Genomic DNA, 25,557 nt, shown 5'->3' with positions numbered 1-25,557 from the left:
GTACCGTACGCAGATAGATAGGTGCACCAGGTGATGCCACTCGAATGCTTCCGATATTCGCCGGAATGCACTGCAATGGTGGTAAAGGAAAAAACGTAAAACAACCTTCACAAGGTGGCCACTTTTTTTCGCTGGTGATAGCGGGCGCTGAAAACGAACGTGTACGATAGCTTTCACTTCACTTCTAGCAATGAGCCGCTATCTTCGACCGCAGCAGTCCTGGCGGTCGGTTACACGTTTCGCACGTTGCGCTACGCTCTCGCTCCCACTTTCCAGGTAAGTGCGCTCTCTTCTCACGCGTACCAAAGTGCTTGTAAACTACTTCAGGTAAAATATATTTGAGGTTACTTTATCTCTAAATTGCAATATAGGTCACTAAACTTAAACAACTTCTAAAACTTATTATTTCAAAGCTCTGCTAGTCTTAATTGCTTTAGCACCACCTTTAAGCCTGAATTATGCAACTCTGCTACTTCACCCATTGTAGAAACGATATCCGTCCGTTTTGACTTTTTACTTTGTAGCGATAATTCTTTTGCATATTAATGCCTCTGCCCTTCGTGTATTCATAATATAACTGTTGCAATTGTATTATATTCGTACCATCAATATTCGTTTCGTAATTCATTTGTAAATTGTTTCCCGTGTTCCCTTGCAGAGTGTATACATACCTTGGCCGATCCGTCTGTTTTGACAGCGTCCTTGACAGTCCGATTCGACCGTCGAGCGAAGCGACCGCTGCGGATCACGGTCGCAGAAAAATATTGTCCGCACACGATCAATAGTTGGTGTTGTGAGTAGGTGCTTCCGGGGGTTGCCAAGCTACCCTTCCTCCTCGTGCACCACGGTGGAGTTGTGCAGTAATCCATGGTCCATTGGCCACCGGTGGTCGGGAAACTCTATCCCTCGTTTTCGACGACAAGCACACGCATACAAACCTGTGCCTGCACTGGTGCGTAAAGGGTGGGAGAGCTGTTTGATACGAAAAAAGGGATCGTCTAGCGGATCCTCGATTGAACAGCCTTGAGTCACCGTCAGCAGCAACATGTCGGTGGGACACGGAAACAGCTATGACTATCGGACGGTCGATACGGAACGTAACGAACGCTGTGGCTGCTGCGTTCGTACAATGAAATGGTTTCCAGTGCTGTTCATTGTTTCCGTCATCGGCTGGTCGTACTATGCGTTTGTGATACAACTTTCCTTCTGTAAGTAGCGATCGTAGCGTGCCGATCGAACCGTACTAATCTGTGACGCATTTTGTTCTTTTCCCCTCCGCTTCACGCGCCACAGTCACCGTGACAAGCGTCGTGCAAAGGATACTTTTTCTCCTGTTTTACCATGCCATACTGGTAATGTTCCTATGGTCCTACTATCAGACGGTATTTACTGAAATCGGCCGTGTCCCGTCCAGAGTAAGTACCCAACCATGTGTGTCGGCCGTGCGGTATGACTCATCACTTCTGTACGGTTTACTATCGAGCGTCCGCGCCTTTGTGATAAGATAACAATCAAGAGGCTTTCTTGCCGCATGTCGTTTTAGTTCCGAATTCCCCGCAGCGAACTGGATCGGATGATACGGGCCACGAGCGAGGACGAACAGAAACAGATTCTGGAAGCGTTCGCCAAGGAGCTACCCGTAGTCACACGTACGCTTAACGCTTCAGTGCGTTTCTGTGAGAAATGTCGACTCGTCAAACCGGACCGGGCACATCATTGCAGTGTGTGCGGTGTCTGCGTGCTCAAGCTAGACCATCACTGCCCGTGGGTGAACAACTGCATTAACTTTACCAACTACAAGTACTTTATCCTGTTCCTTGGCTATGCACTGCTCTACTGTCTGTATGTGGCCCTCACAACCGTTGCCTACATGGAGCTGATATGGACGGTAAGTTTAAAACAATTAGACCACTCAAAACGGTGGGATAATAAGATCCGTTTCATTCATGGTGTTTTCATTACAGGGCAAAATTGACGGACGGTTCCACATTTTGTTCCTGTTTTTCGTCTCGGTGATGTTCGCAATCAGTTTAGTCAGTTTGTTTGGCTACCACTGTTATTTAGTGCTACTTAACAGAACGACTCTAGGTATGAAGCTGAAGTATTTCAAAACGTAAAACTTCAATAATTTGCTTTGTATGCCCCTTTTTAGAATCATTTCGTACACCGATTTTCCGGTACGGCGGTCCAGATAAGAATGGGTTCAGCTTGGGAAAAATGAGCAACTTCCAGGAAGTGTTCGGAGACGATAGACGCTTTTGGTTCGTTCCAGTTTACACAAGGTGCGTCAAATATTCCATTTTATTCTCCTTACTCGGAGGTTTTATTTTTGGCTTGGGGTTTGTTTTTATTGACCACTTACATTTATAATGCAACTGCTATATCTATATCAAATCGTTCTAATGATGTATTGGATAGTTCATTGGCTCAACAAAATACACAGAGCCATACAGCAGAAAAGAATTAGCCTCCTTGCTAACTTTATTAAAAGTTGGGTACTGGGTGTGATTAACTCTAATAAGTGAATTGTGCTACCACTACGAAATCAACAACACCTTTTATTTACTATCTCTTTATATCACTCTAACTACTCAATTGTCCTGTAAATAACAGAGTGTTTCTTTGAATATTACAGTAGATAATCCCAAATGTCACTAATAACTATTGTATGTATTAGATAACCATTTGTAATCTTTTTATGAGTAATAGTTCTCGCATATACCTCTAAATGGTTCGCTTAGATAGTTTTGAAACAAATTCCCTTGCATGTTGAATTTCAATAACGGAACGGAGGAAACGATAAGAGGGTAAATTTTATATTAAAACAAACCAAAAAAAAAAACACAATACAATCCGCCCTATACAGATGGAAACCCTGTTTTTGTTTGCTCGATCCTATGGTTATTTATGTATTTCTATTGTTTATATGTTTCCTGCAACCCTCCTGCAACCAGAAAAACTTTTGCGAACAAAGCTACCACAATACGCAGCCGAACCAACACACCTGACCAAATGTCTCTCTTTGCATTTTTGTTCAATTGTAGCCTTGGGGATGGGATGTTGTTTCCCACCCAGTCACACCATTTAGCATCGAATCCGTCACATGAAGTTGGGTCGCCGGTAGCGCCACTGACCGCTGGCAATGAGCATTGTAACGGAGTGGTTGAAAATGGCAATGGCCGTATTGCCGTAGCCCCAATCGCTCAAACGGTCGTTCTAGAACACCTCGACGAAACGAAGGCCGGGGCAGGATCGGTGGCTACGGACGGCGCAGTAGAGCACCGCCCGGGTCAGCAGCACGCTGCCGGCATGCCGCCGCAAGCCCGAGTGAACGGTCTTCAGCAACAAGAATCCAAAGAGAGTTCCGTTCCCACTCGTCCCCTCTAGTAGTAGTGGTAGTTGTAGTAGAGTTTCCCTTTTTCGTAGATTTCGTAGAGTAAGAGAATCCCCCAAAATACAGACACAACCTCAAACAGATGCACCCAATCCGTTGGAGTGCTACGCCCTTCGCCTTACTTCTGCTGGGATTCGGGCGCAAGAAGCGGTTGAAAAAATATCGGACAAACACGTGACTTCAGATTCGCTAGAATAAGCCTTCACTAATGATCTTGAAGAGGTACACATATTTAGATTATCTCTTTTTTTTTTACTTATAACATGAGCATTTTTTACTTAGCGACTTCTGCAATAAAAGTTAAGATTTATTTGGTAACAATTATTTTTTCGTTGGTTTAACAAACATTACAAATTCCAGTTCTAAGGCTTCGAAAAAGAATTTGGTTTTTGTCTTTCGTTATCTTTTGTAAACTTAAGTTATATTTAACAAAAAAAGCATTCAACTTTACAATCATCTGCCAGGAGTATTTGAGTTGTAAGATATTTATCAAGGACTGGAAATAAAACTGACTAACTCGATAAACGAAACACATTTTTATAATGTAAGGTTTTGTGTTTTTAGGACAATGAATAATAATTGGCTCAATATCAAATAAATGACTCAATATCAAGGTAGCAAACAGTGAAAGGCATTAAATTTACCATATTTAAACCCGCTTTTATACGCATTATTCATATTCGATTAGTGAAGCGAGTTTGATAAAAGTATGACCAGTTACCATCGTCCAGGCACCAGTTGAAAAATATTTTCGTTTGTCTGCCCTTAAAATAGCGATGCTTTTGCAGTACTGCCAATGCTAAAAAGGCATGTGAATTTTCTTAAAATTTATTTCCAGCATGGGTGACGGTGTAGTATATCCCATGCGGTGCTACGATGAAGATGCCGAAGCTCTTCTAGGCGGCGAACAGCAGACAGAACGTCCCGGAACAGGCAGTCTACAGGATTACGAAGCTGCGACGTTTTTGAACGAGTATGGCAACCTGATGCACTGATTCCGTGAAGCAAACAGAAGAGGGTGCGCACAGGATCAAAGCTAATCGAAAATGTGATGTGAATCGATTTCTTCGGACACGGGTAGGACAGAACTTTTTCGTTTTTTTTTTATTTCAGCTGGACAAAAGTTTAGAAACCCGCTAAAGGAAGTAAGGCTTCTTTTTAAGGTTCGTATTAACCACATGAAAGTAAGTGATCCGAAACACGAACAAAATCCTATCATCCAGCATTACTATTACGAGCATCGTGATAAAGAAAGATAATTAAGAAAAATGGATTCGTTTTTTTTGGTAAAAAAACAACCTTATGTTACATTTCAAAACTGAGACTTTTAAAACGTAATTTTTGCATTTCCTCGCGTTCCAAAGCGCAACAGGCCATTCCAATCACAATCAACAAAAACTGCATTATCTTTTAAAGTTAGTCAATCGTCTACGTTTAAAATATTGGGATTGTTGCAGATAGTAAATACTTATTGAAGCAAGATGTTACTTCTATTTTGGAAGAAAAGTCGTATTTACTTTAGAAGACTTAGGAATCGTGACGATAGTTTATGAACCATACGTACAGACTGAATGCTGTTGATATACTATAGCGTGGATGGTTAAGTACGAAACATTAAATTGTAGACCCAATAGAGAAAAAAGTAGAATGATGTAATAAAGTTCGGACTAATTCGTCGAATGGGTGAACCCATAAGTAGATTATCCTAGTTATTTCTCCAACCCAACATATCACATTTATTCCAATACGAATCAAACAAAACGAATCAAGGATTTCAATTCCTTAGTCAATATCAGACCCTTTGTATGAGCCGACTGGATTCGCGGGATACCCACGAGCATGTAAAAAAAGACAGAAAGCACCAAAAAAACAGGAAGATGCCTTGTGAATTGCTTAATGTGATGTTTAAAGGAAATGGTGTATCTACCTAAATTAAATATGTTCAGCAGAACATGTTAATAACGGCTTGTTCAAATATCGACACGATGTGTCAACCGAAATTGCGACTGCTGTCAAACTGGCGGTTGTTCAGCGCAACAGCAGCGCCACCTGCGGATTGCAGAAACACGAATAAAAATGTAGTGATGAGAAAATCTGCTCCCATAACTCCCATAAACTAACTCCGATCAATCCGAATCCGTCTTCGGATGTGCATATGCTACAAACCATGTGCAAAAACAAAATAAGCAAAATCGGTCATCAACATAAATTGGTCTGATATTGTTTCCATCTTCTTCAGAATCACTTGGCGATTTACCATAAGAGGCACAATTTTCCAGAAACTTGTCAAACTCACCTTTAGTCATTGCAAATAATATAGCGTAGGTGATAGCACGAGCATTAACATATGATACAGTCCATAACAATAGGCAAATAAGAGACGAAATAATCGAATGAAGGAAATGCTAAACGAAAATATCTTAAAAAAGAAATTGAGCATTTGCCATGGTATGCGTGATCAGAGTGCCGCGCCGTCTGATGTCTGATTACCCGCCAACTAACATTCTGTCAAATGGAGATGAAGATCCCCGTCTCCTAATCCCAGTCCAAATCCCTTCCCCAATCCCACTTCCAGGCCCAATCTCAATCCCAAGTCGAAGTACGGATCAGGGTTCGATACGATCCCAGACATGAGACCTAATTCGGATTGATTCGACTGAGGTTCCAATCCTAGAGTCCGCTCCGGACCCCATTACCCAACACTAAATGACATGGCTGACTGTGTCGTTAGTGTGTGCTTGGTCGTGGTAAGTTTTTTCAATTCGAAAATACTCCGTGTAATTTAGTCGTTCCGTCACTAAAAACCATTTTTGCATAAAGTTTAGTGTACCTAGCACGTGGAGTGACTGTTATCTAACTCATGCCTATCGATTTACACGACTTATCGGTGATTGAAAAAGTGAAACCCATCTTCCCATTTCCGAGTACCGAAAAATTAAATGAGTGATTCCGTCCCTCCATGGTGCGATGTGTGTCCGAGTGAGAAAAAAGCACTGTGCGAGTGTGATGAATAGCATCGAATCGCAGTGTCTTGTTGAGATGGAACGATACGGACCGTGGAACAGAGTGAAATAGGTGTCGCCTGGCAAGGGAAAAAAAATGGAGAAATTGGACCCGACAAAGCTTTCTCACAAAGTTGCTTTTTGCAACCTCTTTTTTCACCTGCCAGTACGAAGGGTTGCTCGTAACCGATATGTGGTGGTGGTGATTTTTTTAATGGTTCTATTTTTTTCTACTCTCCTCCACAGCTTGTGTAACTAAACCGCTATTTTAGACTAAAAAGCAGTATAATCGAATCTACATCTACCAACAACTCCAAAACCAACAAAAGAAAAGCTACAAAAAATCAAACACAACTCATCAATATTGTTTCTTTACAAAACTACAACTGGGAAAATACTCAACAATTTTTACCAAATAAAAAGCGTATATTCCGAGGAAAGCGAAAACGAAGCACAGCAAAGCCACGGCGCCGGAGGCAGTTTCATCTTCTGAACAAAAATAAGCGTAGCGGTGAAAACGATGCACGAATAATCGTAATCGAAATTTCAAATCCTTGCAGGACTGCGCAAGGGATGAAAAAGTAAAGCGGGCGGTGGACCTCGTACGTCGAGATAAGGGATTTACAAAAAAATAGAAACACCGTACGAGAGAGCGAAAGCGAGAGTAACGAAGCGCGAAGGAGAGAAACAACTAGAAGAAAGCCTTATGAACCGTAAAAAATTGTGATCTCCAGTTTTCTTTTCATTTTTTCGTCGAAAACGAACTTCAAACAAAAAAATAGTGAAGAATCATACGCGCGCACTCTGCCGGCAGAAAACAAAAACGGAAATAACGTAAATGACCCTATCGACGGATTTAAAACCCTTGAATACGTTGGAGCATACAAAGTAAGCAGCGCATAGCAGCAATAGGAAGCGACGTGAAGCGAAGCAGTGCCGCAGAGTGGATAAAGTTGGTAGTAAAAGTGCACAAGTGAGATTCGATCTACTACTACGACGACGACGACTACAGAAAAATAGCATTCAGTAACACAACCACCTAATTCTTGAACATTAACACAAAGAACAACTTAGCACGCATTTACGACATTTTGATTCCGCACGCAAGCAAGCGGCGGGGGTACGCTGAAGGGCGCTAACCTGCGACAGGGCAAACGACGACCGAACCGAGCGAGCAGAGTGAATGAAAGCGGTCAGTCGAACGACCATAAACCCATCCATACCCGAACGCGAGTTTGTTTGCGCGACACCTAGCAAGACCGAACGGTGCAACGGAAGATCAGCAGTCATAGAACAAGCAGAACAACATCATCGAGTGAAGGCAACAAAATTGCAACACCCATCACTAGTGGGAGATAAGAGAAACACATCAAGTACCATAGCAGCCCTCGACTGTACAGCTCAGTCGAATGACCAAACACACGAGCCTGAGGCACGGGGAACTAATCACAACTAATCGAACGAGTCAAATGCAACAGAAGTTATAACACCAAAACCGGGAATTCGCCAACACACTTGCACCGGTGAAGCAGAAGCAGGACGGTCCATACCGTCGAACAGACAGGACACAGCGACAGATCAGTCAGAACTGCAGCAGCATCCCCGAGCAAAGCAGTGAAATACTAGTTCAGTGTAGTGTTTATATCGAACATATTTTCCTTTGCCTGGACGAAATCTCCACTGGTCGTGGGCAATACGTTAGTGAAAGTACTTTACTTTTTTTGCGTTCAACGTGCATCCCTTCACGACGTTTGCATATTCTATTTAACTGTTCCATCTGCAAAACATCAAAACAACCGGTACGTGAGAGGTGCAAACATATTCTCGTCGGTTGACCCTTTCGGTGCCGTGCCGGCAAGGTGGTCGTGTGTGTAGCACAACAACGATAGCAATAGCATAGGAGCTGTCAACGAGCTATCGAGATTCGCGACAGCGTGCAGATAATTATACCGGTTGTAAGCGGTGATGTGGGCGTGTGCAAGTAGTGTGTATTGACGAAAGCGAAGAGCGTTTAGAGGATAAAGTTGATAGCAGAGTGTAACGTCTAATAGAAGTACAAAATAAGAAACGCTGGAAGCCGGATAAAGCACGGAGGGGAATGCCATCGAAATTGGTAACCGTTGGGTGCGAGCATCGCCATTATTGAAAGAGACACAGTGTCGCGGAAGTGGAATACAAACGAAACCGTACAGCAATATTTTCATGCTTGCTATAAACAATCCAACTGTTTGATGTAAGCTACAAATTTAGTGAACGTATCACTTAGTCTGCCCCAGTGTGTGTGTGTGCATTGGACGAACTATCAGCGAAGCAAAAATCCAAAACAAACCACGCACATAAGTATACTTCACCCGTTTTGTCACTCGACACTATACTCCCCAATCGATAGCAGACAGAAAAGCGAGCAGAAGGTACCCGCCGGGGTAGCTAAGGCCCCCCCCCAACCTGCTGGAGACTGATTTCTCGTGACACTTGAGGCGAACCGTTCGGATTTTCTTGATTGCCGCGAAGTGTTTACGGAACAGTGAAGTCCTTAGTAGTCCATGCATTACACGGTGTTTTTCGGTTTTCCTGGCTAGCATCACAAAGAAGGCGGTGAAGTCAGATTCAGTGGGCGCGACGGTGAACGGACAAGACTGTATTATTACGAGCCACGTGGAAGGTTCTAAAAAGTGAAAATCGAAAGCGAGAGAGAAAAAAATACAAATAAAACCATTCTGTGATAAAAATTTAAAAATATAACAAAATAAGCATATGTTTATTAAAGTGAAACTAAGTTAGGCTTACCGTAACCAAAATACCCAGATGGTGAAACAAACGGAGGAAAAACAAGATATATTAAAGAAAACTCCACCACACCACCACGTGGGACAAACGTGCGGACAAAAGTGATGAAGAACGCTGAATTATTAAACAAAAAAATCGTCTAGCAAATAGCGCTAAAAGAACAACTGAACCAAAACCGCGTCAATGCATTCGGGAAGTAATCGGTATATTCATAGAGTGTACGTTTAGGCGATCATCAAACACTATCCGCGTAAGATTAAACTCAGCAAGTGCTGGTTCTGTGAACAAAACCGAACTATACGTTTGTGTTTGCATTTAGAAAAAAAAAATAGACTCGATCACCATTCTTCATTTGGTCGCATCTCTTTCCGTTCGGCCTTTGACGGAAAAGGTATCGGTTTTCCGGTTTCCAACCAACCATACCGGTCAGTGCAAATTCAGCTTTCACTTTAAACATCCTGCGTCGCGTGCTGAATCTCCGGCAGTCGGTTCCATTAGTGCGTGCGTGAACTATAATTGCGGATGCTGTAAATCTGTCCGTGTTGCAGAACTAACCTCAGCTCCCAACCTGAATCATCAGGCCTCAAGCGTAAAGTAAACGAAATCAAAGTGTGATTTTTTTCTGTGAAAATACATTGTGAAAACCGCCGGGTGCATCCTCCCACCCCCAAAACTCTTCGGTATTCTGTTAAACGCTTTCCGAGCTAAGTCTAGTAATTATTTTCGTTAACAAGTTGGTAGAGCGTTCGAACTGCACAAAGGACACTTGGCAGAGACACACGCACACCACAGTCCGTTCAGGCCGTCGTTGTTGCATTGCTAAAGCTCTGAACGAAAGCAAACAATAGACCAGACCGATTGGAAGTCGATAAATCAATCTGCTTGGCACCAGCAAAACCGAAGCGTTTCTTCAAAGAAGATAAAAAAAAACAGCAGCCACTGCATCTGATGGGTGATGTTTAGTTTCGATAATTGTTATCACGTACGAAAACAATAAAAGTCGTTTGAGTTTTGAACAAACACTACGGAAAACTAAGAACCAAAAGCGTCGAGTGAGGAGCTTCGAGCCACAGGGGGAAACTCTCTCGGGTGTGTGTTAACTTTACACATCGTAAACCGCAATCCTGTCTCTAAATATTAGCTGCGCTACAAAAATTAAAATATTCAACAAAATAAATAAAAAAAAAACTAGTGATATATTCGCATTTGCTGACATATGATAACGAAAAGCAGTGGGAAAAAGAAGTCAAGAACTGTATGAACACAATCGATGCAACTAAAGCAAACTGCGCTGTAACCGAAATAAACACGGATATCTTATAAGGCTGAATTGTGAATACAACAGAAACCAAACTAAACGATAAATAAGCAGAAGCAAGAAGAGACATTAATATTCGAAACAAATATTAAAAAACACACAACTAAACGCTATAGATCTAAGTGTCGTGCGTCGCTGAACTAAATAAGCTGTTGAAACAACATCAAAGAGATAGAAAGCAAAGGACTTATAGAGCAGAAAAGTGCTGTCCAAGCTATAAATCCCGCTAATCGGTTAGAGTGGCTAGTGGCAGTGGCTCCAATTATCCCCTTACGCGTCAACGTTCTGTCGAGCAAACGACTAGCAACAAAGCCAAAGGATATAACATCAATCCACGTGACAAATTCCTGTTCTCGAGCGACACAATTCTTGCGAAATTAGTCCGACATCGATAGGAGGCGGCGTGTGAACGGTGACAAGTGGAGGAAGAGCCGATCCGTTTCTATCCTTAACAAGGGAAAGTTCGAGTGTTACCACGACCGTCGTTGACCTTGCATCTGCCGAATTCCGTTTTTGGAAATTGTAATTCGTGTGCGTGTGTATCTGCGTAAGAAGTGAAAAGGTCCCTTGCGAAGGAAGGAACAATTTTTGTGTCAACGACAACCGCAATGGGAAGTCAGACAAAACCGTTCCGATCGGCCGATGGTAAGTGAAGCGAGATCGGGTTCTCATATTTCTAAAATAAATAACACACATTAATTGCGAACTTCGTCCAGAACGCCACAATATACAGATAATAGTACAGTAACAAAAAAAAACATATTCGATATTATCTTCTTCGTATCTTATGCGGAGATAAGATTGGTTTTGTACCGATAAAAATACTGAACGGATTAGAGAGAGTAGAGTAGAGTAGAGTTTTTTGTTTCAACTCAATTAAATTTCCACGTGAATATTCAAATTTGTCTATAAAAAATGTTGTCATTGATATTGCGAACGACTTTTGTTGTCTTTCGAATGATGCTAGACTAATTAGAATTTTAGCAGGACAATAGGTCTTTTACTTTTGAAACCAAATACCTAGACGATGTTGTTTGTTTTTTGTTCATGAGTAATAATAAATTTATCCCTTTCCAAAGTTTGCAAAACAAAGTAACTGTTGAAGTTTTTGTTGTCGTTTATTACCCTTTTAGTACAAAGCAATCAGAAATAGGATGGGAAAGATTCCATTTTTCTAATGTTCTGTTCCGTGTAAATTTAGATTCAAATTCCTATGAAAACCCGCAATAGGTTCTGTAGCTGAGAATGTATTTGGAAACTGCAAGATGTATGCACGATTTTGTGAAAGAGGTTAATGTAGTAGTAATAATTTTTATTTTACAGCGCCGTTCATGGATTACGTTGCCTACGGCCAGCGGAGTGATGTGTTCTTCAGTGGCCAAGCGAACCAACCGCCCGCCCCGAGGCAGTCGATAAACCCGTCGAATGTGTTCCCACCGATTGGCACCTTTAGCCTCGAGTCGACCACGATGGCTGCCCCGAGCCAGGGCGTTTTCGGGGGCGGCGACGCAATGAGCGTGATGGGTAGCTCCGGTTCGACCGGCTCGATCGGCGTGTTCAACGCGAACGCCATCGCGATGAACGTCCCGAACAGCATGGGCGGCAATGCGAACAACTCCTACTCGACCCAGAACAACAGCAATGGCGTCGACGCTAGCCAGGGCACACGCGAGACTGGTATCATTGAAAAACTACTGGTATGTCGGCAACGAGTTGGTCTGACGATCGCAAACGCATTCTAACGTGTATGAATCTTTGTTTCGCCCTCGCTCCTCACTTAGCATTCGTATGGGTTTATCCAATGCTGCGAGCGACAAGCTCGGCTCTTCTTCCACTTCTCGCAGTTCGGGGGCACGATCGAGCACCTGAAGATCGGCGATCCGGTCGAGTTCGAGATGACGTACGATCGTCGCACCGGCAAACCGATCGCCAGCCAGGTCACGAAGATCGCACCGGAGGTCGTGCTGTCGGAGGAGCGCGTAACAGGCACCGTGACGACCGAGCTGAAGAGCGAATCCTCCACCGGCACGACCAGTTCGTCCACCTCGAGCGACACCACAACCGGGCGTATCAGTTACGAGAATCGTGGCGAATGTTTCTTCCTACCTTATACCAAAGATGACGTCGAAGGCAACGTGTCGCTGCGTGCGGGTGACAAAGTCAGCTTTCAGATAGCTACGAACCAACGGTAGGTCGAAGAGACTAGCCTAGAGAACCCACGTTTCATGCTGATGCACAATGTTTTATTCTTATTTAAGGGGTAACCTGGGTGCATGCCATATTCGACTGGAGAACCCGGCCCATCCGGTCAAGTACCGTGGCGTCGTTTGCTCGATGAAGGATACGTTTGGTTTTATCGAGCGGGCCGACGTGGTGAAGGAGATCTTCTTCCATTTCTCCGAGGCGGACAACACCATCGAACTGCGCCCGGGAGATGATGTGGAGTTTATTATTCAGACAAGAAATGTAAGCACTTCGCCGGATTTAGTTCGTAGGCGATACAATCAAAAACGGTCATTAAATTTTGTCTTAAAACACCCAGGGTAAGGAAGTGGCATGCAATATCGCCCGCCTGGCACCCGGTTCGGTTATCTTCGAGGACGTCGATACGACCATCTACAAGGGACAGGTGCTGAAGCCGCTCGATCGCAACAATCCGGCCCGGCAGCAGACGAACGATCCGCTCCCGGGACGCATCCGGTACCGGGCAGCCGACCATTCGGAGGTAGAGGTTCCGTTCGGCGACAAGGACCAGAAGGGTGACTACACGCTGCGCCACGGTGACTGGGTGCAGTTTCTGCTGGCGACCGATCGGCGAGATCAGCTGCAACGGGCAACGTCGATCTCCCTGCTGGACGAAACATTCCAAGTGAGCGGCGAGAAGCGCGAGCAGGGCGTGGTGGTATCGCTTAAAGAAGGCTTCGGCTTTTTGCGTTGCGTCGAGCGCACTGTTCGTTTATTTTTCCATTTTACTGAAGTATTGGATACGGTACGTACTCGCGAAGGTGGATCGAATGTGGGGGGGACGTGTGTGAAATTTATTTTTAACTTTCATTTCCCTTCTTTCTACATGTCCAGAGCCGCGAAATTTGCGTCGATGACGAAGTCGAGTTTACCGTCATTCAGGATCCGGGCTCAAGCTTCGCCAACAACCGCCAGAGCGGCATCCGCATCAAGCACCTGCCGGTTGGCACGGTCAAGTTTGAGACGCTCGTCGAGAGCAACGTCGAGGGCGTCGTATCCCGTGAGGCACCGAAAAGCCCGATCAAATCGCAGGAGCGCACCGAGGGTGGCGTCATTACCTACGGCCAAGGTCCAAACAAAAAGACTATAATGTATTTCTTGAAAGATTGTGATAAGCCACCACGTGTGGGTGATAAAGTAGGGTTCAATATTTGTCAGGTATGTAATTGCGTTTGTTTTATGTCGAAAAAGCTTTCTTTTTCATTACACTACCGGTGTTCACACGTTCGTCTGATTTTATGGCTGCTTCATCTTCCCTCCTTCGTTCCGTAATAGGTAAAACGTAACAAAGAGTTGATCGCAACAAACATTCAAGAGATCACGTCGAACACACAACAAGCGCAACCACAACTGCAACAGCAGCAGCAGCAGCAACAACAGCAACTACTGACGCAGCAACAGCAGCAAAACTCCACTGTCGTCGACTCACAGCTCACCATTACTACGCTTCAATCATCCCAATCACCGACGGCAGGGCTTAGCAATGGCACACGTGCGAATGGAAATTCCGTTTTGAAATCCAACTACACCAACGGGAACATAAAACCCGGAAAGATTCACCATGGATTCATTGCCGTTTTGAAGGTAATTTATGCTCGAATGGAAAATATTCGATGGAAAATCCTCCGAATTCCATCACCATTTATTATACGTTTTGTTCACTGTTTGCAATTGCTAGCTTATCGTGGACGTATTAGAACTTTTGTTTTCTCCACAACCTTGAAACACGGACAAAACTGCTCAGACACTTTTGGAAAACATTACTAAACAGCTAACCCAATTACATAGCACCGGTTGCTATAGCAACCAGCACACTTGGGGAAAATAGAAGGTTATTTGGAGATACAATTTATTTTTCAAGTGAAAATTGTTTTGAAACCATTTCAAATTTTATCTAGTCCAACGGGCTAGGCCTGTAATAAAGTAGAAATAAAGATCCACTCCGGGAAACGAGTAACATGCACGGTTCATCGTCTAATTCAACAAAAAATAATAACACTAAACACAACACAACACAAGCAACAGGCAAATATGCTTTGAATTGGCTTATCCAATTCAAACCGTTATTCACGATTCTGCAAGTACAAAGGTAAAACAGGAACGAAACATAGTGACGCACTAAACAAAATCAAACGACTAAGTCCCAGCTGCACAAATCGACCAAAACATAATCCAGAGCTCCTCACTCCGTTGGACTGTTAAATGAACGTTATATTTGACTGAACATGTTCATTTTTCCTTTCCTGGATAGATTTCACCTCAGAAAATGCATAGTCTAGCCCCTGTAACCCGGGCCAAAAAAGCTAGTGGTATTAAAATTTGTCTCTCGATTGTTGTAGGAAAATTTTGGCTTCATCGAAACAGTCGAGCACGACCAGGAGGTGTTTTTCCACTACAGCAACTTCGTCGGCAACAGTAACACGCTGGAGCTCGGCCAGGAGGTGGAGTACACGCTCTCTACGCGCAACGCCATCAATGCCGGCAACTGCATTCCGGCGGAGAACGTGAAGGTACTGCCGAAGGGTACTATCCAGCAACCGAAGATTCTGCCGGCCGGTTTCAACGGTTCGGTGCTGCGCCCACTGCGCTGCATCAACCCGGACCAGGTCGAGTACTGTGGTTTGGTGCAGGTGAAGAACGAAAACGGCGATTCGCTGTCGACGCACGAGTTTGGCATCACCAGCCTCAAGAACAAACGAGATCTGTTGCAGAAGGACGATGTGGTCACGTTCAAGATCGATGAGCTCAGTCGTGCGATGGAGGTATGGGACTCGGCCAACAGTTTAGAGTGGTGGGAGAAAATGTGTAACCAATTTGCCTTTTTGTTTCCCTCCCTCCTTTCAATCTAGATCGCCCCCGTTCGCACCAAGAAGCAAGCAAAGGTGGACTCCATTAAGGGGCAATTCGGATTCTTGGACTTTGAGGTGGACGAGGGAAAGAAGTTGTTTTTCCATATGTCCGAGGTGCAAGGCAATGCCAACCTCTATCCAGGCGATTCAGTAGAATTTTCGATCGTCACTAACCAGGCAAGTGTATAGTACTCGTACCACTCATAATAGAACTCATAATTTCGTCGGTTGCGTATTTAAAAATACTGAAAAGTAAAAGTAAAAACATCATCAAACATTTTTATCATTATCAAAACATCAACATCTTTTGGTAAACAAAGGCCCACCTTTGATAGAGAATGTTATGCTCAACTTATTTTACATTTTATGTTTTCTCGTTTTGTTTTTCAAACACAGCGCAATGGCAAAACATCTGCCTGCAATGTAATTAAATTGCTGGATGCCAACGGACCACGGCCGGAGCGGCTTATTTCTCGTATCAAGCTGAACTCTGTAGATGACAACGGACCACGTCTAACGGTCATTCGTGCCCCGAAGGGACCGGACGGTACAAAAGGCTTCCAGACATCGGCCAGATCCCCTCGAGCAGTTGGTAAGTAGACTCACTCACACAAATCGTGTAAACACGCTGATCTCCGTTGATTAACCTAAAACCCCCGCTCTATATCTCTTCACAGGCAAATGCGTGGAATAAAAGTAGTCAGATAGAAAACAGTAAAACAGCAATGCTGATTGTAACAAAAAAAAAAACAATTGTATCGATTATTACTATTATATTAGTTTCTACAAGTGCTAACGTTAATTTCTGCAGCCGGTTATAGTTAGGCATACACATATTACGATTACTATTATGTTCTTGGGAAAATTAAACTCAAATAGGTTTGATTATTGGATCGGTTATAATGATGAAACAAAACAAAAATGAAAGCAACAACAAGAAAAAAGCGAGAACGTGCAACCAATTATGCATCGGTGAAACTTATGTTAAAACTCTTATAATGAATCAAAACACATTGTTTACACTACAACAATGGTACATGTGGAAACGAAACAAACAAACAAAATTACGCTTATCATTGCGTTTATTTTTTCACACTGCCAACGCATAATGTGTGAACTAAAAAAAAAAGGAAAACAGGCGGTGAACATTCAATCGGAATGGTAAATATTTAGAAAAAAAAAGAAAGATTAGGCTCATTTTGTTTAGCATGCAAACGATATTTAATATTTCATTTAAAACAAAACAAAAACATAATGGCATAGTTTGTACGACCACAAACATATACCGCACGATCACGTGCGTATTTTCGTTAACCGCTGTATTTGAGGAAACAATTGATTAGTTATTTAGCTGTAGCATTCATCCTGCTAGGGGTGGGTTGGTCTCTGATGTTATTCATGCCATCACCTTCTTAATAAGTTGCTAGTGTAAACGTAATGTAAAGTGTCTTTTTTTCTCTCTTTGAATCGGTGCACTATGCAACTAAGCGAAACTTCTGATGTTTTTTTTTTTGCTTTAAGGCCGTTGTATGTAAAATCGGATTAGATGGAATTTTGTGTGCTCACAGTAGCACTTTGAGTAACGAGCATTCGGAAAGTTTAAGTGTTATAAGTCGAGACGGGCTATTAGATAAACATCTGAATCGTCTGTATTTTCTTGTAGAGAGCTTGCAATACTCCTACCCATGTCTAATGCCCAGCATAGAACGCCCAATGGAAAAAAATAACAAAAATGTTAAAAAGAAGTTTCGATATGTTTGCATTTGCAATATAAAGATGGTCAAATTGAACCATTCAACAAGTTAAAAATACACACACATCATTGGAAATAGGTCCTTAAGCTGATAAGATAAACATGAATCTAATTCATTACCTCTCCCTCTTTCCATCTTTTCGATGTCCTGAATCAAAATATGCCTTCCGTTTTGTTCCGGCATGTATTTTCTTTCCTTTCCAACTACTACCAAATGATTTGCTCATGTACCTTTAAAGGCTTTCCCTTTCCTCTACGAATTGTGTTATGTAAGCAGCAGTAACAATACAAACTTGCGCGCCTATTGCAAGTTATTTCTCTTCTTATTGAAGATCCTATTTTAAAACTAGTGAAAAAAATACCACTCTCGACCGCGTGGGAAAAACTCACAAAAAGAAAAAAGTAAACAGACACAGTTGAGCGGCTCGCGGAAATGTTTTAATTTTGAACATGAAAAATGTTTACTACACTTGTATTTTGCCACAAAACCTCGCTCGGTGGTAGAAGCTTATTCGTTTTAGTTTTTCCTTCCCCCCAAATCGTTGGGTGCTAGCCGAAACTTTGGGAATAAATAAGCAACAGGAGATAGGATCAATGCGCATGGAGAAGCAAAACAAAAAAAAAGAACACAATGCAACAAAACCGTACTATTTTAAAAATTACTTATGTTATGCTATGGAATAAGTGGAGAAAACAAAACATGAAAACACAAGGTAACACAAAACGTGTATAACGGAGCAAAACAAAGGGAAACAAATTTAAGTGAAGCATAAGAAAATTCGAAAGGCTAACGAAAGAAACAAGTATCCCAACGCATATTTCCTCTTATAAAACATGATCTAGTCTTCGCAACAAAATGATAATGAAATGTGTAACAAGACAGAAAACCGATAGGGGTGTAGCAGAAGAAGAGAAAGAGAGAGAGAGAGAGATAGAGGGGCAATGAGAATGTGAACGCATAAAAAGCGAACAAATTACACGCAACGCAAAACAAAGAAGCAAATAACACGATATATTGAATAGCTTGTGAAAACTATTGGAGAAGCTTAAAACGCGCCCAGCAAATACACCACACACACACACACACACAGTTAGCGAAATCGTTTACTCCCCATCGCGAACGTAGGAAGCGGAAGGAGAAGCTAAACGGAAGTACGTAAACTATCACGAACAACAAATCCAAACACATACTCAACCTACATACACAAACCCGTACACAATTTAACTATCCGGATGCAGATAAACACAACGTATAGGCTTTTAATTAAATTTTATAGAACAATAAATGAATAAATGATGGATAATACGCTGTCAAGCAGGCGGTTTTGGATCTTCATTAGCGATAGATCAAATGGAAGATGGCTTCTGTGGCAACCAAAAGCAAAAGAACACAAGATAAAACTCAAGTGCCAGTGCAGGAGCAATTTCGATTCGATAAATTCTAAATAGCAAAGAATTTAAAATCATCCAATACAACCTGCTGCGGAATGGCACCATGGAAAAGGAGAAATAGAAGAACATCCGCCAGAAACACTTATTACACAAATGGACAAAAAAAACTTTCAATACAATAATGAGAAACGTTAGTGAAGACAGAAAGAAAGAGGGTAGCTTTAAAGTAAAACTTTGAGCGTCGAAAACAAAAGGTGTAACAACAGCTATGAACATTTCGGGATCAAACGGCAGGATGAAGGTGGTGCTCACAAGCAGTGTCACCAAGAGATGCCAACGCTTGCGCATCTTAGGTTCCAGTTTCCACCAGATTTATTGTTTGTGTCCTTTTGATAATGCTTTCGTTCCATTTTATTACTGCAACGAATTAACGCCGAATGAAAAGCCAGCCGAGAAACTAAGTAGAAACCTACTGTATCGTATTGCATTGTAACGGCGCGAACTGCGAGTAGTGCAAGACCCGGCGCGGGCGACATAAACAAACAACATGAACCCGATGATGGAGAATACAATTGAACATTTAAAATAACAACCCAGGAGCTAAATATTCTCCGCAAAATACAGTAGAACGGGTTGCAGGAAAACATACATCAGATCGCCCGTCTGGGATAGACATTGATCGAAATAGTGAAAGTGGCTGAATGCTTCACATGCCAGAAGGAAACGGAAAAAGTAAGGAAACCGGTAACCAAAAATCGAAAATAAAGCATCATACAAGGAAACGGAAATGAAATAGGAAGAAAAACAGGAGAAAAGCAAAAAAATTCAGAAAAATGCAAAAAAAACTGTAAAATATAAGAGAAAAAAACTATGAAAAAAAAACTGTGAAATCAATACGACATTGTAACTGAACGAAACAAGAACGCGAAACTCTGATGTAACCAATAAAACAAGCAAGCAAACAGACAAAAAACAACAAAAAAAGCATTACACTTAACAACTCTTGTATAAATCCCTTACCCCTGCGGTAGTGATGACAGTTTTTCCAAAACTTTATCAAAACATTTGGCGATGGCAAATGACTAATTTACGAAGAAATTCGTTTGAAGGCGGTTTGTCTTAGCCATTTCTACTACTTAATAAAATTCGTATTCCGGTAGAGTTTTTGTTCTCGAGAATAGTGAAAGATTTGGATTGATTAGTAGAAATATTTCTTTATTGTTTAACCACTAGTTATTCAAACATTTCTCCCACTCGCCACAAGAATTGGTTCAGTTTTGGTCTAAATTTGCGAGGAGTGATTGTTACCGAGATTAACATAATCCCGGTACTTTGCTCACCGTCCGGTGCGTTTATATAACAATCGAGGAAATACTAAAAATAACTGTTTCCTTGGACTTGGACTACGTGTATGGCATGTTGTAGGATAACAGTGCGCTTAGTGAATGTGATGTCCGTTTCCTGTTTCCAATGTTGCGTGATACAGAGCAGACGCTCGTCTGGACCGGAGGAAAGATAAACCAACCGTTTGCTGGTCGTGAGAGAAGTCCTTATCATGCGTCTTCCACTGTGTTGCGGTATGGTCTTATTTTCTTTTCTTTATTGGGTTCTGAGGACGCATAAATCGTTGGTCGGTCTCGTGGCGGAGATTGTTAATCCAATGCTCTATGGTTTAGGTCTACGTATTGCTTTTTATAGGTTGATACTACGTTGTAGCAATTCCGTTCGTTTCGGCAAAGGATTAGATCACTACGCACTCGTGGGGGAACTTTACGTCCTGACCGGCCTGTTCGGGCTTAGGGCACACTGTAAAGCGGAGAATGGAAAGAAGAGTGTTAAAGGAAGTGGCTTCGTAACGCACCTGGAGCTGCGCAGCTCACTTACATCGTTGGCAACGGTTACCCCAGTAGCCGGTACCCTCACATCGGCATTTGTACTGTGGCATGGCTGTGACCTGGGTACACGATCCACCGTTCATGCACGGCTGCCGGCTGCAGATGTCGTTGGTGCGACCCTAGAACAAGCAAAGCACGGTAAGAGTGCCCCGATTAACGGTAATGTCCTCCCGCTGTCGTCCGGTTCAACCAACCTTTAGCGCATCCTGGCACTCCTTCTTTGTCGCGTAGCGAAACTCCGACTTGCAGCCGAACGCACAAGTGCATTGGCCATTATCTATCCGGCATCCGTGTTGTGTTTGGTCCAGATCGCAGCCCTGCGTCGGCCTGATAAGTACCGCTGCTGTAAGTATAGCGTCACCCGGAGAAACAGAAACAGGAAATTTACTGACTGCCGTACGACTGATAACCGAGATAATTGTTTAACAGCTCCTGCTCCATGTTTCGGATCGGTCAAAGTGGGTCTAGTGTTTCTTAAGGGCTTGATGCGAAGAACCATTCTGATAGAGGTATAAGATACTGTTCCCGTAAGAGGAGAGGGTATTTAAGAACTCCATGGTAAATTTTCGCTTTCACCTGGTAAAAAGTATCCTGTTCATTCTACAAATATTTGCTTATGTTCCTTGGTTTTGGTACATGTGTTTCTTTAAAAAAATAACAATAGTAGAACGTGAGATTAAATTTATGTTTAACAGGCCACATCACAGTAGGCAGCGTTACAAGTTGTCCGTCGCCTTTTCTAAATTTGTTTGAGAGTCGCTAAAGTTAAGAGCTGAATGTGAACATTTATTAAACTTTCCTCTATCAAACAGACAGAATAGAAGAATGATACTTCATATTAATCCATTACCTAGTGCAACGATGCACAGAAGAGCACAGAAATACGCTTGGTGAGAGTTAACCATCGCTCGCCGGAAGTGCTTGGGAATATCTCGCAGACTCTTTTTCTGGTAAATCGTATCCTATTACCGGTCCTTCGATCTGCGGAAGCGATGCCACTAGATTTGGCTTTATTGGTAAGATAATCCGTAACAACTATCTCAACGCAACGCTAGTACCTAGCACCACAAGCGATAGCACCTGTTCAGCTTCACGGTACGACACTGTTCGAACGTGGACCGAATCGATGTACACCCAAGCAGCAGCGGCAGATGGTCTTCATTTAACACAATCAACTCTTCCGTACGTAACGTGCCGTGCCACGAACAGAGTATTTTAGAGCAGCGATAGCCTACTTCGCCGATCTGCTCTACGTCTAGAGTGCGACTGACCGGGTTCTATTGCAACGGATCACCGTTTGGCTCGTACGATGGGATGTACTGAACACAGTGGTTGCCCATTGCTTCACTTCGTTCCACATTCATCGTTTGAGCAGAAGCGAGAAACGAACAGGAAGACTGGACTGACGAAAAGCAGGCGATAACAACACGCCTGCCCTGATAAGTTTTCTGAAACGTAGATGCCACCAGCAGCGAACAGCATCCAGTGGAAAAGACCAACGGAGGGACCAGAATGTAAGCGAGAACGTAGCCGAGTCGTGTGTGTGTGTGTGTGTGTGTGCAGCCGAGAATGGAACAGCAATTCGTGGTATACACATCTTCCGGTAAGCTGATAAATTAAACCACATGCCATGCAGTGTTCGAAAGTGCATCGTGAAGCATGCTGTTCCACTCAGTTACATGCTTGTGCTATAAATATGTCCATCGAACTTTAATAGAACAAGACAATATTTCTCAATTGGTTTTTCTACAATGTTCACATACTTTTTTTGATGGAACGTTCATTGAACATCTCATCATAACAGAATTTTGGTTTATTTTTTATTACATTTTAGTTCGTGAACATCACACTTTGGATAGCACAATTTCCATCATCATCAGACATCAGCTGTAAAGGGACCATAAACCAACATAAACCATCATAAATCGTTCGATTCCAATGCGGCCGTTATAAAAGTATCTTATCTAGAATCAAACGATCTTCCCAGTAGATCTGGTAAAACAAGTGAGACCAGTTTTGCGAGTGGTTATTCTGGTCATGACCACAAAGCGGTTTAAGTAACTAAGAAAGTAGGCAAAGGTAATTGTATGGCCACATATGTATTATCTACTACACACTGTTGGTGTGCATTTGAACTCCATTGTGATCATTTTGGTGCTTTAGGTTAACTGTTTGCTAGCTGTGCAAGTTCATTGTTCCATCCCAAAAACTTATACAGCATTGCTTTGTGTTTATCACACTTTTGATAAGGCAACTGGTTTTCGTTGTTCCTCAGCTTAAGATCTGCGCCACGCTCGATCAGCAACTCCACCAGCTCGATTTGGTTCTCCTCGAACGCGTAATGTAGCGCGGTGTTTCCCTTCTCATCCTGCGCGTTAAGCTCTGCGCCATGGTCCAGCAATAATTCGATCGTCTTCAACGTATACCCATACCACTGTGCGTAGCGAAAATGTGATGCGATCAGCAGCAGGGCACTCTGTTTCCGATCGTTTTTGGCATTTACGTTTACTCCTTTTTCCACAACCAATCGTTCGACGATATCGTGACTCGGTTCTTCCATGTAGGACAGCAGACCGAGCAGTGGTGTGTAGCCATATTCGTCGCAACGTTCGAAGTCTACGTCGTACCCGTAGTCCAGAAACCACCGGGCACAGCAGGTTATCGACCGCTGGCACACTGTGAGGAAAAAGCTAGCCGCCTGTTCCTTGGAGTGCCGGTACAGACTGTCGTACAACTTTTTCCGAATATCGGGATACTTTTCCAACTGGTCGCCAGAGTTGCATGAGAAAAAGTCACGATTCTGATTTCCCAGTAACCAGGGCAGGAACGCATGGGCCGTCTTTTCGAACCACTCGAAGTGTGCAATTTCAGGAATCAATGTCCACGCTGCGCAGTACCGCTTGTAGCGAAGTGTTCCTTGGAGTGCTGAACCATCGATCAGCTCCAATGAAGCGCCATGTTGTAGTAGATATTTAACCATCGTACAGCACGAAGCCAGCGATAGTGGAACATTGCCATCCTTCGACGGTTGATTGACGTCGAATCCTAAGGATAACAATTTTGATAGAATTTTTGCCTCGTCGCCCGGCATGCAGACTGTCTTGCAGCAATAATGGAGAAGGTTGTATCCAGCGTCGTTGACGATCGTAGAGTCGATGGACATTTTCTCAAGGAACAGATCCAACACTTCCTCCGAGCGAACAAGAAAAATGGGAAGATTTCCCTCGTTATCCTTTCGGTTGAGATTAACTGAACATTCTAGCAATTTTTCAACTAGATGCGGTTTATCATAGTCCGTCGCTTGATGCAAGACATTGCGTCCAGCTTCGTTCACCACAATCTCTTCTGATTGTAGAGTTAAAATTGCTTGTTCCAAATCCTCATCAAGCAAAGCGTACAATTTATCTAAACCTGAAACGGAACAATACACTATAAACACTTTATTTCTCGGTATTTGCAATAGAACTTACTTAGAGCGTTGTGTGTTTTCTCCACAAGTTCAACGGTTTCAGATATTTTTTCTCGCATTTCTGGAAACGCTTCCGACAGCATCGAGAACGGTTCCCGGTAGACGGCGATATCAAACCATGTGGAGCTGATAACACCCTCTTCTAAGTGTTTGGCTTCGGATTGAAAATATTCTTTGTGATGCTGCAAAATGAAACCTAACAGTTTCACATTGTGTTTAGCAAGTGCGCTTGTAAGCACCTGTAGGGCACCTTGGGTGTTAAATACTGTTTTAATTGAAGGATTCTGCTGGTATAGCTCCTCAACAAATTCGATATGCCCGTGCTGCAATAAGGCATGAAGAATATTAGTCGATTCGCGATGGGTTTCAATTTTTAAAATATCCAAATTGCTACGAATCTCTTCAAAACAATAGTTCAACGCCAGCTTGTTAGAAATGAGGTCCAACAAGTGCAGATTGTACCGCCACGTGTACGTTAGATCCATTCGATATTGTACCGCATACTCGCTGCATTTCTTTTTCATAGCTACCGGCAAAAGTGACCACGATGAAAGGTACTCGTATTCAATATACTCGTATCGGAAGGTACGATCGAACGCTTCGGATTCGGTTTCGCCAAAGTTTACCACACGGTACCGTATCAACGCTTTCAGCACGAAATCCGTCATTTCCGGGTGGTTCTTTCGGGCAACGATATGGAAGGCGTTTCTTTGCTCATCATCAAACGCGGTTGGATCGTACCTTTGGATGTATTTTGTTAGGAGTAGTTTTATGATGTCCGTGCACAGTACATCACAAGCGGTCAGCAGCGGTGTTTTGCCTTTGTCCCCTGTGGCTGAAAGTTGCGCTCCGCTGGAAAGTAGCGTTTGCAGTAAATCCTTACTACCAATGTAGCAAGCCGCCTGCAGGTAGGACATACAATCGGTTCGAAAATCACTTTTATCGAGCGACAACACCCCGTTGGGTAGAATTTGACGAATAAAGCGAAGCACAGCAGGCCACTTTTCTTTGGTACACACATCCAAGGCAACGAGCCGGACTCCTTCACAGGGTAGGCGCAGGAAAACAAATATCTGCACATTCAACGGTATAGCTGCCGGGCACGGGCTGGCCACCGATTGCACGTGCTGACATTCTTCCTCCGTCCAGGCTATCAGAATCGGTCGTTTATTCCAGTAGTTGCATTCCATCTTCCACAGAAACCTGTTGCGCATGTGTTCCTTGACGATCGCCAAATCGTTGGAGTATTGCGCTAGCAGTACATTAGCCACTCGCACCGCTTGGTTCCCTATGGCAGCATGCAACGGCGTTAATCCATTCTTGTTCGGCCGATAAGGGTTCATATTTTCCTGTAGACATTTTTGCACTTCACCAGCCCAATCATTTGCCGCTGCCCAATGGAATGGGTCGGATTTAAAATTATTTTTATTGAAAATGCTTTTATTCATGTTTTC

General features: G+C 43.0%; 5 protein-coding genes across 11 annotated transcripts in view; 2 read left to right on the top strand and 3 right to left on the bottom strand.

The window, feature by feature from the left end:
• LOC131266460 (cAMP-dependent protein kinase type II regulatory subunit) overlaps positions 1 to 209 on the bottom strand; it is a 42,683-nt gene extending 42,474 nt beyond the window's left edge. Inside the window, exon 1 of one of the 5 annotated variants that reach the window (XM_058268998.1) lies at positions 106 to 209. The gene's annotated coding sequence lies outside the window, so the exon portion shown is untranslated. Of the gene's footprint in view, positions 1 to 4; positions 21 to 105 lie in introns of those variants that run through there. The other 4 variants (XM_058268996.1, XM_058269000.1, XM_058269002.1 and 1 more) reach the window with 4 other exon arrangements.
• A 513-nt stretch (positions 210 to 722) lies between these two features.
• On the top strand, positions 723 to 5,089 carry LOC131267214 (palmitoyltransferase ZDHHC15). Of its 3 annotated transcripts, none has more exons than XM_058270023.1 (6): positions 723 to 1,208; positions 1,294 to 1,415; positions 1,544 to 1,888; positions 1,965 to 2,088; positions 2,153 to 2,282; positions 4,233 to 5,089. In XM_058270023.1, the coding sequence occupies exons 1-6, from the start codon at positions 1,046 to 1,048 to the stop codon at positions 4,387 to 4,389; spliced, it is 1,041 nt and encodes a 346-aa protein (XP_058126006.1). In that variant the 5' UTR covers positions 723 to 1,045; the 3' UTR covers positions 4,390 to 5,089. The 3 variants fall into 3 exon arrangements, with proteins under 3 accessions (XP_058126006.1, XP_058126004.1, XP_058126003.1); XM_058270021.1 differs by having other exon boundaries at positions 1,544 to 1,917; positions 1,973 to 2,088; XM_058270020.1 differs by lacking the exon at positions 4,233 to 5,089 and adding an exon at positions 3,045 to 4,007.
• A 1,021-nt stretch (positions 5,090 to 6,110) lies between these two features.
• LOC131266002 (cold shock domain-containing protein E1) lies at positions 6,111 to 18,047 on the top strand. The gene is made up of 12 exons (XM_058268328.1): positions 6,111 to 6,141; positions 6,643 to 11,146; positions 11,825 to 12,198; positions 12,283 to 12,689; positions 12,760 to 12,967; positions 13,044 to 13,490; positions 13,580 to 13,903; positions 14,021 to 14,329; positions 15,085 to 15,507; positions 15,595 to 15,771; positions 15,991 to 16,186; positions 16,272 to 18,047. Exons 2-12 carry the CDS (start codon positions 11,110 to 11,112, stop codon positions 16,286 to 16,288), a joined length of 2,919 nt encoding a protein of 972 aa, XP_058124311.1. The 5' UTR covers positions 6,111 to 6,141; positions 6,643 to 11,109; the 3' UTR covers positions 16,289 to 18,047.
• A 1,947-nt stretch (positions 18,048 to 19,994) lies between these two features.
• LOC131265176 (protein crumbs-like) lies at positions 19,995 to 21,539 on the bottom strand. Its single transcript, XM_058267438.1, has 4 exons — positions 21,485 to 21,539; positions 20,829 to 20,977; positions 20,624 to 20,753; positions 19,995 to 20,545 (listed from the first exon to the last, which is right to left on the bottom strand). The coding sequence occupies exons 1-4, from the start codon at positions 21,537 to 21,539 to the stop codon at positions 20,481 to 20,483; spliced, it is 399 nt and encodes a 132-aa protein (XP_058123421.1). The 3' UTR covers positions 19,995 to 20,480.
• Positions 21,540 to 22,427: 888 nt separating this feature from the next.
• Positions 22,428 to 25,551, bottom strand: LOC131265551 (uncharacterized). Its single transcript, XM_058267834.1, has 2 exons — positions 24,105 to 25,551; positions 22,428 to 24,045 (listed from the first exon to the last, which is right to left on the bottom strand). Exons 1-2 carry the CDS (start codon positions 25,549 to 25,551, stop codon positions 22,799 to 22,801), a joined length of 2,694 nt encoding a protein of 897 aa, XP_058123817.1. The 3' UTR covers positions 22,428 to 22,798.
• Between the last annotated feature and the right edge of the window lie 6 nt (positions 25,552 to 25,557).

The sequence above is a fragment of the Anopheles coustani genome, chromosome 2 (assembly GCF_943734705.1).
Source record: "Anopheles coustani chromosome 2, idAnoCousDA_361_x.2, whole genome shotgun sequence".
In the NCBI taxonomy this organism is placed as follows: Eukaryota; Metazoa; Arthropoda; class Insecta; order Diptera; family Culicidae; genus Anopheles; species Anopheles coustani.
The sequence above is the reverse complement of the archived record's forward strand: the minus strand, read 5'-3'. Positions and strand labels throughout refer to the sequence as shown.